The 15,388-nt window shown below is 34.3% G+C and overlaps 1 protein-coding gene across 3 annotated transcripts in view; it reads right to left on the bottom strand.

Moving 5' to 3' along the window:
* Nucleotides 1–15,388, bottom strand: part of LOC127881978 (uncharacterized) — a 56,416-nt gene that overhangs the window by 4,721 nt on the left and 36,307 nt on the right. For all 3 annotated transcript variants that reach the window (XM_052430263.1, XM_052430264.1, XM_052430265.1), the window contains exon 3: nucleotides 3,323–3,502. In XM_052430263.1, coding sequence (XP_052286223.1) covers nucleotides 3,323–3,474 — 152 coding nt within the window. In that variant the 5' untranslated portion in view covers nucleotides 3,475–3,502. The remainder of the gene's footprint in view (nucleotides 1–3,322; nucleotides 3,503–15,388) is intronic.

The raw sequence follows: 15,388 nt of genomic DNA, 5'->3' as shown, positions 1-15,388 counted from the left end.
TTGTTTCTCAAGCTGGGAACATTTGTTTTGTTTATTTTTTTTTACAATCTGGTTAAAATTTAGCCACATTCAAAGAAAAAACTGGTCCAAACCCTTTCCCTCTAAGAAGAAAAGTAAAAATGGCTATGTGCAAACAGCATATAACCAGAACAGCCTGGGAGTAACTAGCAGTCTGTTCAGGTTTTATGCTGTTTGCTACTCATCAGTATCTTAGGGTTGGAAAATCCCGAAATTAAAATGCAACGACAACAACAGAAAACTCTTCAAATTATTCAATTGTTTTGCATTGCAATGCTTTATAATTTTCTTTCTTTTTTTAAATCGTCAAAAGATGCATACAGTAGATATTTTAGCATGGTAAATATTCAGGATTGCTGTTTCCTCACAAATATCACAACTACAACCAAAATGGGCGAATCTGAAACAATTTTTTTATTTTGTCAATTTACAAAAACGTGAAAAGGCCCCTTTAAAGGTTTATCAGAGACACCACTTTAACCCTTTGCATGCTGGGAAATTTTTCGTCTGCTAAAATGTTGTCTGCTGAATTTCTAAAATTAGCATTTTCTTCGATTTTTTTCAAAGAATACTATCAGAATAGCAAACAGTTTGGATCCAGATGAGACGCCACGTTCTGTGGCTTCTCATCTGGATCCAAACTGTTTGCAAAGGCCTTCAAAATTCGGTTCCAGCACTGAAAGGGTTAAAAGTTTTAAGCCTACACTGGAATTGGGTTGAAAAGAGACTTCCTGTACCTGAAATATTTCATAAACGAAACAAATAAATTTCGCTGATAAGTCATAGTGGACTGCAAATGCTAATTTGGGATGACACTTTATGCTAATGCATTAAGCCCAGTTTTCCCCGAACCAGGCCCTTTTTTATTTAATGTTCCTTATTTAAATGGCATGTACGTTTTTACACATATCAAAACTATATAGAAATAGAAAATGCACAATTTATATTTTATTACAAATTTTTAGCTATGAAAATTATTAAAAGCTGACATGTTTACAAATGATGCACATCTTTCCAAACATTCTCCAAAACTATCAGCATTCCAACATTAAATCTCATGATTTAACATGTAGGCTTGAAGATATTGGGAAGACATTTCTAGCAATTTAAAAGCACTTTAACAGAATATGAGTTGTACTTTACAATTTTAACATAAAATATAGGTATGTTTATGTTAAATATCGATTAAACATAATTTTTTACCCTTCTAAACATTTCTCTTTAGAGTGTTTTAATTTTATGAATAAAATGAACCTGAATGTTGGGAAAATGGGGTTTAATGCACGTGCAAAGAGTGTAATAACTGATTAGCCAGTGGCGTCCTTGTATCATCAACCTGTTAGGATTGGTTAAAATATAATTAACTACAAATGCTTGCATTGTCATATTTGAAATAAATGTATGAGCATTTAGTTAATATGCAAAATTGTTGTGTGTGGTAAATATATGATTTGGCTTTAAAGCATCTCACTAACTCGTGGTGTAAGTAATCATGTCTTTGACATATATTTCACAAGATGTTACCATAACTTATAATTCAATAATTATTGACACACAATGTACAAGGAATTTTCTAGGAAGTATTTAGCTTTTCATCTATTTCATAATAATTTACCGTATATGTCCTTATTGACGCTCATGCCCTAATAGACGCGCAGGCCGTCTTACCTGGGGTTCATCGGATTTTATCGGAACCATAAGTTAAGATTAATGTAGCCCGTAATCCATTAAAGAGTGGCACATAACATCAGAAAACATCGTTTCGCGGCCATTTTGTTTGCAACACGGTGACATAGTATGCTACAGTGCAAGTATACTATGTAGGTTACAAACCAACAATAATAACAATAATTGTCGTCAGCACAGGTGAGTGATAAATCATAGAGGTATAGACTCGTTTTATTTCTTCATTCATTACAGATAAACAAATAATATTGGTCTAATGATCGTGTACGATAATAATGCAATTGATTTCTTAAACAAAACGGAACAAATACGCTGTTTCTGTTAAGCAATTACCATTTACATTGTTCATTATTGATTATATACTTTGTCGATGTTTATACCTCAAGGACTGCTTGTAACTTGGGTGCAGTGAAAGGACGTTGTCATGGGTGGCCCGTGCGCTTTACGCCGATGACGCCAACTGTATGGTATTGAGAGTTCGGGTGTATTGTTTGTCACACTATAAATACTTATCAACTAGACGCAGTGAAGGCGCGAAATACCGGGTTAAACTGTTTTAATGGTGAGCGTCTCTTAATAGGGAAATATTTAACAGGGTTTTTTTTGGCCCGATTTTATAGCCGAAATTCGGCTATATTCCCAATCCCAAAAAGTATACTTTTTTCCCAAAATGTGGCAAAAAATTCCCAAATTCCCCCCCCCAAAAAAAAAAAAAAAAAAAAAAATTTTTTTTTTTTTTTTTTTAAAAAGAAGTCTTATGTGTATTGTATCTCAATTTTAATTCAATTACATCTAACAAAGTATAATATGATTTTTTTCTTATAATTTGAATGATTATAAAGAGTTAAATCAAATTTAGTATTTCCCTAATCAGTGGACTTTTCGTGTGGAAAAAAAGGCTAATGAATTTATTTTCCCAATTTCATGAAAATGCCGATAAAATTCCCAATTCCAAAGCCATGGGCTATCTTCCCAAAAAGTGGAAAAAAAAACCTGTTTAAGTCAATGGAAAATAAAATGGGATCCACGGCCAATTTGCATTAAATTGGACATCACAATGTAGAGGGTCTGCAGAAGACTATGTCATACTATTGGATTAAACAATGTTGTGAGCAGCAGGTAATGAAAATGCTACACTGTTCAAAAGTGAGGAATAGGTAATAGTGGTTCGAATTTAACTTGCATAGGTCTTGAAAAAACGCGCCCAGTGCGCGTCAAAAAGGACATATATGATATTAACCCTTTCCCAATCAGAAGCAAAGTGAAAATAGCTATGTGCAAACAGCATAAAACCAGAACAGCCTGCAAGTAACTTGCAGACTGTCTAGGTTTTACGCTGTTTGCTGCTCATCAGTGACTAAGGGTTGGAAATGAAGCCTTTAAAACTTGAATTTAGTAAGAAAGGTCTTTAATCAAATTTAACTTTCTAAAGAACTACATATGTGGAAAAAAACATACCTACATGTAACAGATAAAGGGTTCAGTTGCACTGAAATTTTACTTAATCTTGACATGCAACAAAAGTACAAAACTTTACGCCATGGATTAAAAGTTTTCGCAGAGCAGGGCAAGATTACTCTACAAAGACATTATTATAAGTGTAAGTTTCAAGTTCTACCTGATTTTGTCGACAGTGGCCTGGTCCAGAGCTCGATGCTGTAGGAGATAGTCAAACACTGGATCTGGGTCGAGCTGATTAACCAACTCTGTCTGGTTGCTAAGGTTACGTTGCTGCGTTGCCATGATGGCAATACTTTCTTCTGTTGTCATGGTTACTGAGATATGGTCACTCCTTCATCTGAAATAGAAATTAGGTATTCTAACGATAAATGGCTGATTAATTAAGTATTTTGATTTATTCTTTCACAGAAATTTTTTAGTAGAGTTGTTGTTGTTTAAAAAAATAATTTTAAATGATATTTTCAATTACCAAATTTGTTCATGAGCGGATAAAAAAACATGCACATGGTATATCTGTCAAACAATGACCGCAATGCTAGTAAAGAAATGGCATCCAACATTTGTCCTGAGATGATAGGACCCTTAATAAATGGCCCTTAAATCGATGGTGGATAACTAGATTTTCTGAGAAGACTTGTTTGTCTTCTGTACACAAAATATTAAAAAAACAAGGGTTGGTAACATCTCCAAAATGTTGACACTCTGCATATCCACTTAATCGTGATAGTTTCGCAACGTCCAATATATAGTGGGACGGTCCTCATGGACCCTGTTTGTTTTCCAAGCATTTTTTCCAATCCGACTTTTTTGTAGCTAATTCAAGATTGGTCAAGATTTTCATGTCTACATTGTACATACAATTCATTCAAGCTTACCTATACCAACAAATTAACCTTGCTCGCTCAACATCAAACAGTAACAATCTTTTTAAAACAGTTGGGATATATTCAAGTTTCTGGATGTAAAGTGAACATGACGATGTTTGTGTGTGTGTGTTTTTATAATCTAACATAGTATTAGTGTAAGGTGAAAAGTAATGTAAATTTTGGTGGTAATGAGTGTCATTGAATCACTGTCATTGTTGTACTTTAAACTGACTATTTGTATGTATGTTTCTGGTGTGCTTTTGTGGATGTCTTTATACAGGAATGTTACATTTTGAGACTAAATACTGAATAAAATGTATGCAACAATATTTGGGTCACATCATAAGAAAATATGTTGTAGGCAATATGCAGCACGTGTATCTTTACATCCAGAAACTTGAAAAGCACATCAAAATGCTACATTGATAGACACAAGATTACACCCCCTTCCCCAGCAATCAGGTTTCTTAATCAGATATGATCCTGATTTCTCCAGTACATCACAGACTGATCAAACACTGGCTCTGATCATGTGATATACATCACAAGGGCATACCCAACAGTGCAAAGATCTGCAGCAGTGGTTGGGTTAGGGCTATGGGCTTTATTCTTCTTGCTATTGGGAGATTCTGTATTGAAAACATTGTTCTACCCAGGCATTGGAATTAAGAGTGTCTTGATAAAACACAGGCTTTAAGAACTCAAGCAAAAACAAGGGCTCATTATCATCAGCTTCTTCTCCTTCACTATCATCACCATGATCAGCTTCATCAAAATGAATTGTGCTCATGTAAGGAGGTAATTGTTGTGTTCTTTCATCACCATTACAATCATAATAAAGAACACTTTCACCATCAGTATCACTATATAAAAATTATATCATCATACTGACCCCCATCATCAGTATCACTATATATATCATCATATTGACCCGCATCATTATGCACATCCTCATCACCACCACCACCACCACAAACATCATCATCATTAACAACAACACCATCTTCACCATCATCACCATCATCATCAGCAGCATGGATTGGGAGTTTGTCAGTTGGCAATATTGTAGTTCTTTTAACATTTGTTAACTAGAAATGATGCGGCAGAGGCCGATGCATATCCCCACGCCGCATGTTTGACCCAGGTGGCACCCCAGGGTTGGTAATGGGGCCATGCATAATTGAGATTGACCGTATTGTCATAAGAGATGTCCAGTATCAATTGGAAGTAAATCTGTGTAGAAATGAAGAAGTTAATGTAAAATAACATGAAACAAGAGATGTGTTTGTCAGAAACACAATGCCCCCTCCTGCGCAGCTTTGATTTATTTTTAAAAAAATCATTTGGCAGGTTCATTACTTACCTCCCTTTAAAGCTTATTACTTCCCTTGGATTTGTTTTTTACCTTTGACCTTGAAGGATGAACATACACAATGCCCCCCTCCTGCGCCGCTTAGATTTAAAAAAAATTTTTTTATCATTTGGCAGGTTATTTACTTACCTCCCTTTAAAGCTTATTACTTACCTTGGATTTGTTTTTTTGACCTTTGACCTTGAAGGAAGACCTTGACCTTAACCTTTCACCACTCAAAATGTGCAGCTTCATGAGATACATGTGCATGCCAAATATCAAGTTGCTATCTTCAATATTGCAAAAGTTATGGCCAATGAACCATACTGGGGGGGGGAGGGGTCATAAAAATAAGTGAAAATCTCTGACCCGGCCCCACCCTAAGTGTGTATAAGTTTCAAGGTTCTAGTGCTAATAGTGTTGGAGATAACAGTGGCCAGGACGGACAGACAGACAGACGGCGGAGATAACCACAATATCACCTGGCTTTTCAAAAAGAAATTGGGGATAATAAATCATGACAAATTATTATAAACAAAGATACTCCCAACATAACTTTCCCTCAATTCACATGCCACAATCTATTCAAACTCCAGACAAACACCCCTCACTATCAAATACCTTAATATTTACCAGGTACCCACTTAGGTTCATGCATTCCCTAATGCATTTTACTTACACCTACACCCAGATAGATCTGTCCCTGTTCTGATAAATATTCCTAGATGTTCCACAGAACATATCTTGAATGCAGTGATATGGCTTACACTACAGGGTTTTTTTTTGCCCGATTTTAAAGCCGAAATTCGGCTATGTTCCCAATCCCAAAAAGTATACTTTTTTCCCAAAATGTGGCAAACAATCCCCAATTTCCAAAAAAAAAAAAAAAAATGTTTTTTTTTTTGTTTTTTTTTTAGAAAGAAGTCTAATGAATATTTTATCTCAATTTCAATTCAACTACATCTAACAAAGTATTATATGATTTTGTTCTTTTAATTTGAATGATTATAAAGAGTTATATCAAATTTAGTATTTCCCTAATCAGTGGACTTTTCATGTGGAAAAAAAGGCTAATGAATTTATTTTCCCAATTTCATGAAAATGCTGATAAAATTCCCAATTCCAAAGCCATGGGCTATCTTCCCAAAAAGTGGAAAAAAAAACCTGCACTAGTTATTTATGTAAATCCAACAGATGGTTGCCAGGATATGATAAATATTTTCATAATTTTCCCATACAAACTTGCAGAGAAATGTCAAAACATTTGATTTTAAATGATGATGTAATATTTTAATGATAGTATATGATTCATATATCTTCATTTAACATAGAAGATTGTACAAAATACATAAATAATATCACAGAAAGTATCTGTGTGCTCTTAATTTAACTATAAATAAAACATTAAACTTTCTTTGAAGATTATTATGATATATTACCGCTTAAAGTTGAAAGGTCCAAGAAGGTGCAAGTTATAATAATACAGTACAATCTAACCGATTTCAAAACACTTTTATTGTTGTTTGTTTCAAGCTTAGAATGAATAACAAACAACTATTATTATCAGATGAACAATACAAAAACCAGACCCCTACACCATTTTCTCTGACAAACTATGTTGTTCTGTTCCACTAAAAGCATGATAGGAGACCTGGTTAATTACACAAGATCTCCAGGAGAGCAATTTTTGTTAATTGTTGTGCAGATATGATATGTTTCTGTAAAAGCTGACAAGAAGCAGAACTCAGATAAAACTGAAATAAGTTGTGTCCCACCCGCACTGATAAAGCAGTCTGATATGACGGGGCTTGATGCTGGCTCAAAATGTGTTCCCCCGGACTAGCCTGTGCAGTGCGCAGGCTAATCTGGGACTACACTTTCCTCTTTTATGGAATTTTCGTTTAAAGAATATATTAGTCTCTTCAAAAAGAAATCCAGTTTATATGGATAATAAGTGTCCTCCATGATCAGCATGCGCATACAGCACAGGCTGATCTGGAACAACAATTTATGCACATGAAATAGGCCCCATTTTCACAAAGCGCTGCTTAATTCTTGCAAAAAACTTTTGGCAAAGGTATAGTACAACATCATTAAAGACATGACAACCTAATGCCTGCTATGACATCTCAGCTATGACTCTTTGACATTTCCCAGACAGAAGGCATGCAAACAATGGCCATTGTTTGCTGGCAAAATAATATAAGGACCTCAAAACAATCTCCAGTCAATCCTCATGGATACACAGTGATTTTTGTCCTTCTTCATTAAGAACCTGAAAACGAAAATTGAGAAGAACTACAAAATCCCCATCTAAAATACCAAAAGGAAGGAAAATTTGTTAAATTTTGTTAACAAGTGCATTACCTGAAAGTGAACAAATAAAATTAGCACTGAAACAGAACATTTCAAGTGAAAATTCATGTAAATAAATATTTGAATTTGTATGTGCAAATTAATACCAATTAATAAATTTAAAAGACCCTTAATTCCTATTCTAAAGATTTCACAACCCAATTTTCTCCCAATTTCACTGTTTTACGTGTTTTTTTCCCAAACTGGTACTGTACCGAATCTTTTCCCAATTGGTTAAAAAAATGGCTGATACAGATACACATATATATTGCAGAAAAAACAGTGCCAGGTGCTCCATGTGTCATAACAGTAATACTGAGACATTTTTTGGAACATACACATGAAGTTTATTACACATGTATGTCCATGAAGACAGGCATCTAAATTGCAGAGAATAATACTGTTTCATTTTTTGTTGTATACAGCATTTTATTCTGTCATGTCGACAGCATCCTTTTATATAGTATATCATATAATCAGTGTGTCTGTGAAGTAACCAACTTGACTTCATTGAATACTATGACAAAGAATTCACTGCACTACACAAGTTTAATACATAATCACTTAAACATCCATCATGATACTGATTATTACTCATCATATATAATATAACTAGCCTGAACTACTAAAACTGTTACGGGCAAGAAACAGTTCTAAGCCTGTGGCGTGACAGGGCCAGTGCCTTGAGAATATGAATGCGAAGACTGGATCAGTATTAACACCTACTAACCTTCATTGATGTCAATACCGGTATTCTGTTCAGAATTACAATCGTTATTTCCCAAGCACATTATTCAATAATTCAAGCTTAAGATAAACAAATAAAAATAGATCACTTACATTAATAATGATTTTATTCCTTTAGATGTCATTTTTCCAATTATAACCTTGCAGAAACACTCAACATTTAATTAACAATACATTTAATTAACTCATTTAAACACTGACATTTTATCATCTGATCTTTAACCTTTCAATAAGATAGATGAAACAATTAACTTAGTTACACAACAAATGTACATGAATCTAGATAACTTGCTATGTGCTGTAATGTTTCTGCTTTAAACTAGATAATAACAAGAATAATTACTCAAACATTTCGCTGTGAATTATAACAAAATTTGTACAAAGGATTTGTCAAAGTGTTTGTCACAATGTTTGTACTCAATAATGCTAATTGCAATTACTAACAGATCAGCTGTGACATTTCAATGAGTCTGTTTTGGTTTGGCATTCCCACATTTTGATTGAGAAAGCAATTTAGTGTTATTTAGGTTTAGACAACTATAATTATATCTTTGAAAACATATCAAATTAATAAAACAACATTCTATGGCATGTCAACAACATAAAATTAGTTTAATTTAACAAACCTTTTTGTTTTTATCTATATTAAACCATACATTAACTTTTCAAGAAAAAATAAATAAAATATTAATTGATTTTTTATGATTATAATTACCAATGTATATGATAATTAAGGTAGCGCACCTCTAATGGGCACATATCCAAACATAATCTAATTAATTATTTTCTTAATCAGCATCATTTCACTGAACTATATGCAAATTTGTAGGTAGGCTTTCCATGCTTTTAAAAAAAATATACCGATTTTTTCAAAACCACCCCCACGCTCGGCTTTTGTCCAGTTTATTTTCACCCCTGGGGTATATAAAAGTTCCATAATTCATTCAAATTTCCAAATATGGGCATGCAGTTGGTGTGTACAGATGCTGTAAAGGTGTTTAAAGTTTAAACAAGATGAAATAATTATTCTTTTACAGACATTTATTTTTTACAAATTTTTATCTATGGAAGAGCGACATGAAATGTAAGTGATTTCAGCCAAGTAAAAATTGGGTCGGTTAAAAACAAAGTGTCATAAAATTCAAAATAGTATCATTTAGGTCATATTTTAAACTCAGTTTTTATAGAAACACTATATACAGCAAAAATACCAAGAACTAGACAGATTTACCGTTTACTTTTTGAAATAAAAATAAAAATGCAACATGCATGGTTCGTATTTTCAACAGTAAATCACCCAATTTCGCCATAACGTTGTTTTAATTTAAATAATTGAAGAATGTGCATAAAAATGGCAACATATTTAACAATAAATATAGCTTATATGCCATATTAAATCAAATTACGTAAGAAAATAAATAAAACGCGTCGCAAAAAAGTATACGTCGTCTGCAGGATTCGAACCTGCGCAGGAATATCCCAAAAGATTTCTAGTCTATCGCCTTAACCACTAGGCTACGGCACCTAATAGTAGGCTCTTCAACCTTCGAAGAAATCGCGGGAAATCATTAGAGGTGCGCTACCTTAAGGTTTAAAGTAAATGCAGCATTTTTTTATTATTTGTAATCCTCTTTAAGTGTTTATTTTGTGTTTCAAGGAAAGCAACTAGAAAGTGATGGTCAGAATATGTGTATTCATTTTCAAATAATTAGGTATTTCTTATTAAGACTATGCAACCCATTATAAACAGGATATTTGTTGGATTTGGTGGAATATCGCTTTTGATTCACAAGTGATCATAGAATATGATATTTTCACAAGTGGCAATGGCGCAATTGAAAATACATTTTTTCTATGATCGCAAGTGAAACAAGAGCACCGCCTTGCGGGTGCAGACCGCTCATCTATTTTCTTTTTGAAGGTGAAGGGACTCTCATTTTCAATCACAAAGGAGGGAGGGGTGAAGTGAAGAGGGGTGTATAGTGTGGGGGTGTGGACAATTTATTACATTATCTTCCAAAAATGTGAATATTTGTGTTTTTAAACCGTTTCAACAACAACACAAAAATTGGGGGGGGGGGTGGGGTGGTGGGGTATAGTGTGAGGGTGTGGTGGTAATTTGTAAGATGATGTTAAAAAAAAAATATAAAAAAAAAATTTAGGGGGGGGGGGGATTCGGATGGGGGGAGGGGGGGGATTCTTGGGTGCGATGGTTGGACGGTATTTCAAACATAAAAAAATAAAAATAAGTATTTGTGTTTTTTAACCGTTAAAAAAAAAAAATTGGGGAGGGGGGGGGGGGGGGGTGGGGGTGGGGGTGGTATAGTGTGAGGGTGTGGTGGTCATTTGTGAGATGATCTAAAAAAAAAAAAATTAGGGGGGGGGGGGGGGGGCACGGGGGATGGTTTGGGTGGAGTCTATTGTGGTATGTCAGGTAAGAGTAGTTTTGTCAAAGTATCAATCAAATCTAATCATAAATAAAGAAGTTATGGCAATTTTAGCAAAATTTAATAATTTGACCTTGAGAGTCAAGGTCATTCAAAGGTCAAGGTAAAATTCAACTTGCCAGGTACAGTAACCTCATAATAGCATGAAAGTATTTGAAGTTTGAAAGCAATAGCCTTGATAGTAAAGTGGATCGAAACACAAAATTTAACCATATATTCAAAGTTACTAAGTCAAAAAAGGGCAATAATTCCGTAAAAATAACAACCAGAGTTATGTAACTTGTCCTTTTACTGTACCCTTATGATAGTTTGCGAGGTTTCCAAGTATGAAAGCAATATCTGTGATACTTAAGGGGTAAAGTGGACCAAAACACAAAACTTAACCAAATTTTCTATGTATAAAGGGCCCATAATTCCGTCCAAATGCCAGTCAGAGTTACATAACTTTGCCTGAACAGTCCCCTTATGATAATTAATAAGTGTTGCAAGTATGAAAGCAATACTGTAGCTTTGATACTGTAGGAATAAAGTGGACCTAAACACAAAACTTAACCAAATTATAAATTTTCTAAGTATAAAAAGGGCACATAATTCTGTCAAAATGACGGTCAGAGTTACATTACTTTGCATGCACATTACTTTGCATGCACAGTCCCCTTGTGATAGGTAGTAAGTGTTGCAAGTATGAAAGCAATAGCTTTGATACTTAAGGAATAAAATGGACCTAAACACAAAACTTAACCAAAATTTTCAATTTTCTAAGTATAAAAAGTGCACATAATTCTGTCAAAATGCACGCCAGAGTTATCTAACTTTGCCTGCCCAGTCCCCTCATGATAGTAAGTAAGTGTACCAAGTTTGAATGCAATAGCATTGATACTTTCTGAGAAAAGTGGACCTAAACGCAAAACTTAACCGGACGCCAACGCCAACGCCGACGCCAAGGTGATGACAATAGCTCATAATTTTTTTTCAAAAAATGGATGAGCTAATAAAATTAATATTCCACCAATATCAACAATCAATATTCATTAAGTCATTAAAATTGGTTTTTCTCCCTTTCACCCATAGGTAGCAAAGTGAAAATGTCTTTTGCAACCAGCATAAAAACAGAACAGCCTGCGAGTAACTCAGTCTGTTCAGGTTTTATGCTGTTTGCTGCACATCAGTATCTAAGAGTTTGAAATTAATCCTGGCTTTTTAAATCCAGGACCACAATTCACACACATTCATTAAGTCCAGCAATGGTCGCATGCTAACCTTTTTGCACATGTGTCAAGCCTATTATTGCATAGAAAGGCTCATGTTCAGCCAAACAGCGTTCTTGTTATTTATCATTTATACACTGTAACTCCAATATAACGCGGATGACGGGGTCCAAGCCACGCAACAGCGTTATAAACGGACAGCTTTATAAGTTTTGAGCTTATTTATTTAAGAGGGCTATAAAAACAGGTAAAGTATAGCCTATAATATAGGTCCTGTGTATTGTCATGCTGTGTTGTCATCCGCAAATACATGCATATAAACCGAATCGAACGATAACAGTATACATACCGCTTTTCTAATATGCACATTTATCCGATAATCCAATAAATTATAATTACAACATCACTTACGAAAAAATAATGTTTAACATTTATGACAAGAAATATGTTTACGAATTTCGTAAACAAATTCATATGCCTACACCATTTTTCAGAAAAATTAGTACAGTGCATTATGGGACACAGCTTTCATTGGACGAGCGAATTTAAATTTAGATTGAATGCAATACGATACATGTACAAAGAAATATTTTATTGCGTCATACGCGTCATATTTTATTGCGTCATACGCAGCATGTAAAAAACGTGCTTTCCGTGGACTTTCTGATAACAGGCACAAATTTAAGCGCATCTCTGTTAACCATTACACTACGTTAGCATGTAAATAAAAGGCAGGATTTTTTAATTTCTTTTTCGTAAACGTACTGAAACATTAAACACACACACAGATATTTTTATTTATCAAGCATGTGTAGCATATAATAAATTATAACACACTTACACAGGCATAGTTTATACAATGAAATACAATACATGATAAATACAAAACATAAACAGGTAATCGTTTTAAATAATTTTAATTTGATAATTATTCCGCTTGCACTTGCCTTATTGAAATTAGTGCACTGAACCGCTCTGATAGGGAATACATATAATAAACACGGACTCGCGAGTTTTCACACCTTTATTGACATTACACAACAGATTAACACCAATTAGCTGTCGAGTGTCGTTTAACCTCTAATCGATTAAAATCAGTTAAACGGACGGATAAAGCAATCAAGCTGTGATCGCCCGCTTCTTTGAATTTTCTGAAAATACATGAAGTTGCATAACAAGGATTCGAATCAGAAATGGAAGGTTGCAGAAAAAACGGGATCCAAGAACCCCCCCGCGTTATATTGGACACAGCGTTATAACGGACCGCACTATAGTGGAGTTAAAGTGTAGTGGTTTAGTTTACACCTATTTATTTTAGCTTGATTGCATCTAAAGCCTCAGGCTTATAGAAACGCTCTCGAGTCTGTTTCCTTTGCCTATAACCAGTACTTGGTGTCTTTGGAACACCAAGTAGTTTGTTAAATTGTATTTTGACCTTCATTAAAGAAAGAAGACAGGATTTGCTGATATTAATTAAACAAAATCTAGATCAAAGAAGTTTCATGGAACAAATCATGGGGTAAACAATAAATATACTGTTGCATTTTAGTTTATAAAATACCTGTATTGTCAGCTAGTCTTCAAAGAGAAACACACACCTGTTAAAACTGAAGCAGGCAAGATGCCTCCAACAATATTGATGTATTCAACACTTCACTTGTGCACCAGAGGAAAATAAACATTGATGTAAAACGCAGAACTCCCTTTGCCATGCAGTTTCCATTAAAGTAATCGAGTTGTTTAATGCTTAACCACACTAAGTGTTAATGAGAATGTCTGCAGTTGGAATGTTTAAGTATTTTAACTTACACTGCAGTTCAGGCAGAAATCCTGACAGTACATAAGCATCGGAAACACTTACAATAATAAGACTGGCCTTATTATAAAGCATTTTACTTGGGCCATCCTTAAAAATTCTTTTGTTTGGCATAACCCAACCGACCCACTAAAATCGGCCTGACTGAATTTTTTTGTTACTTTCTATTAAAAATTTTTTTGCTCGTTGAAAATTCTTTCCGTGATTTTTTTTCTTTTCGCTTTTTATCCTTTCCTGTTATTTGCGTCACTTACACAATGCAATGCGTGTTTTACCGGCCACCCATAGGTGGCAACAGCTAGTGTGAATCAGATATGCGTCAATAACCCCATGTCTCTACATTATGTGTATCAATTGATAATTTTAGGGGTTAATTGCAGTTTTATTACTTTGATTTACCTGCCACATTAATCAGTCCGTACAGTTTTATTCTCCGCGATAAAATCATGGCAAGTTACGTAAGAGACTGATTATAGCCAACGGCCGGGTGTTATCCTCCTTTTTCGACACGTAAAGCATTTTAACTAATTAATATTTAATTCACAACAAATATAACACAAGAATAAATTTTCCGTTAAATTCCCAATTGAGAAAATTAATTTGTAATCCGAAACACACTTCCGACTTTTTAATGTTAACACGACGTTTACAAATGCTTTATTTACAGTCATCATGTATATTTTCCGACAAAAGAGCGCGAAAATTATGCGGCAATATACAAGGTCAAGGAAAGCGTGCGTGTATTGATTTTTTGATACAAACGTTGTAGCGCAGAGAACATTATGTTGATTTCGGTTAAAAGTTTCTTCGGTATTGTTTAACACAATTATATGGCGAATAATTTGATATTTTCTCTAAATTAATTTCATATCAAACACGCCGTATCTTTATCGTTATGGTCTTTTAGTTGCATATTAATTATTGAAACACTAATTGTCCGGCTAATTGTACTTTATACTGAAACAAGAGAACATCTGGACGGAACTGGATTAAGTGTTGGGCGTTATACAAACACGCATAGCACGTCTGCTGACCTATTGTGTGGACTGCTGTCTGCGGTGTTTAGACAAAAGGGATTAAGATGTGTGAATGCAACTCTGCCGATTTGGTCCATGATTACCGGCATACATGCCATAAATTTTCAGACCAATCCGGAACATTGAGCTCAATTTTCCAGGATATTTGCCGATTTTCCGGGACATGTATACATATAGCGATATATAAAGACATATATGCATTTTTGGTACGCATTGTTTTTTCACATTGTAAATTCAGTACATTACCAATAAATATATTGTTAGCATCTACAACGATTATATGCATCTTTGATTATCACAGGAATATCATTAATCTTTTCTAAGTCTAGATCTCGTTCATTAATTTGATCATTATTTGCCATGTTTGCCGAGTCCAATTTATTTCTTTAAAGTCCG

Source organism: Dreissena polymorpha, chromosome 5 (genome assembly GCF_020536995.1).
Source record: "Dreissena polymorpha isolate Duluth1 chromosome 5, UMN_Dpol_1.0, whole genome shotgun sequence".
NCBI classification, from domain to species: Eukaryota; Metazoa; Mollusca; class Bivalvia; order Myida; family Dreissenidae; genus Dreissena; species Dreissena polymorpha.
The sequence above is the reverse complement of the archived record's forward strand: the minus strand, read 5'-3'. Positions and strand labels throughout refer to the sequence as shown.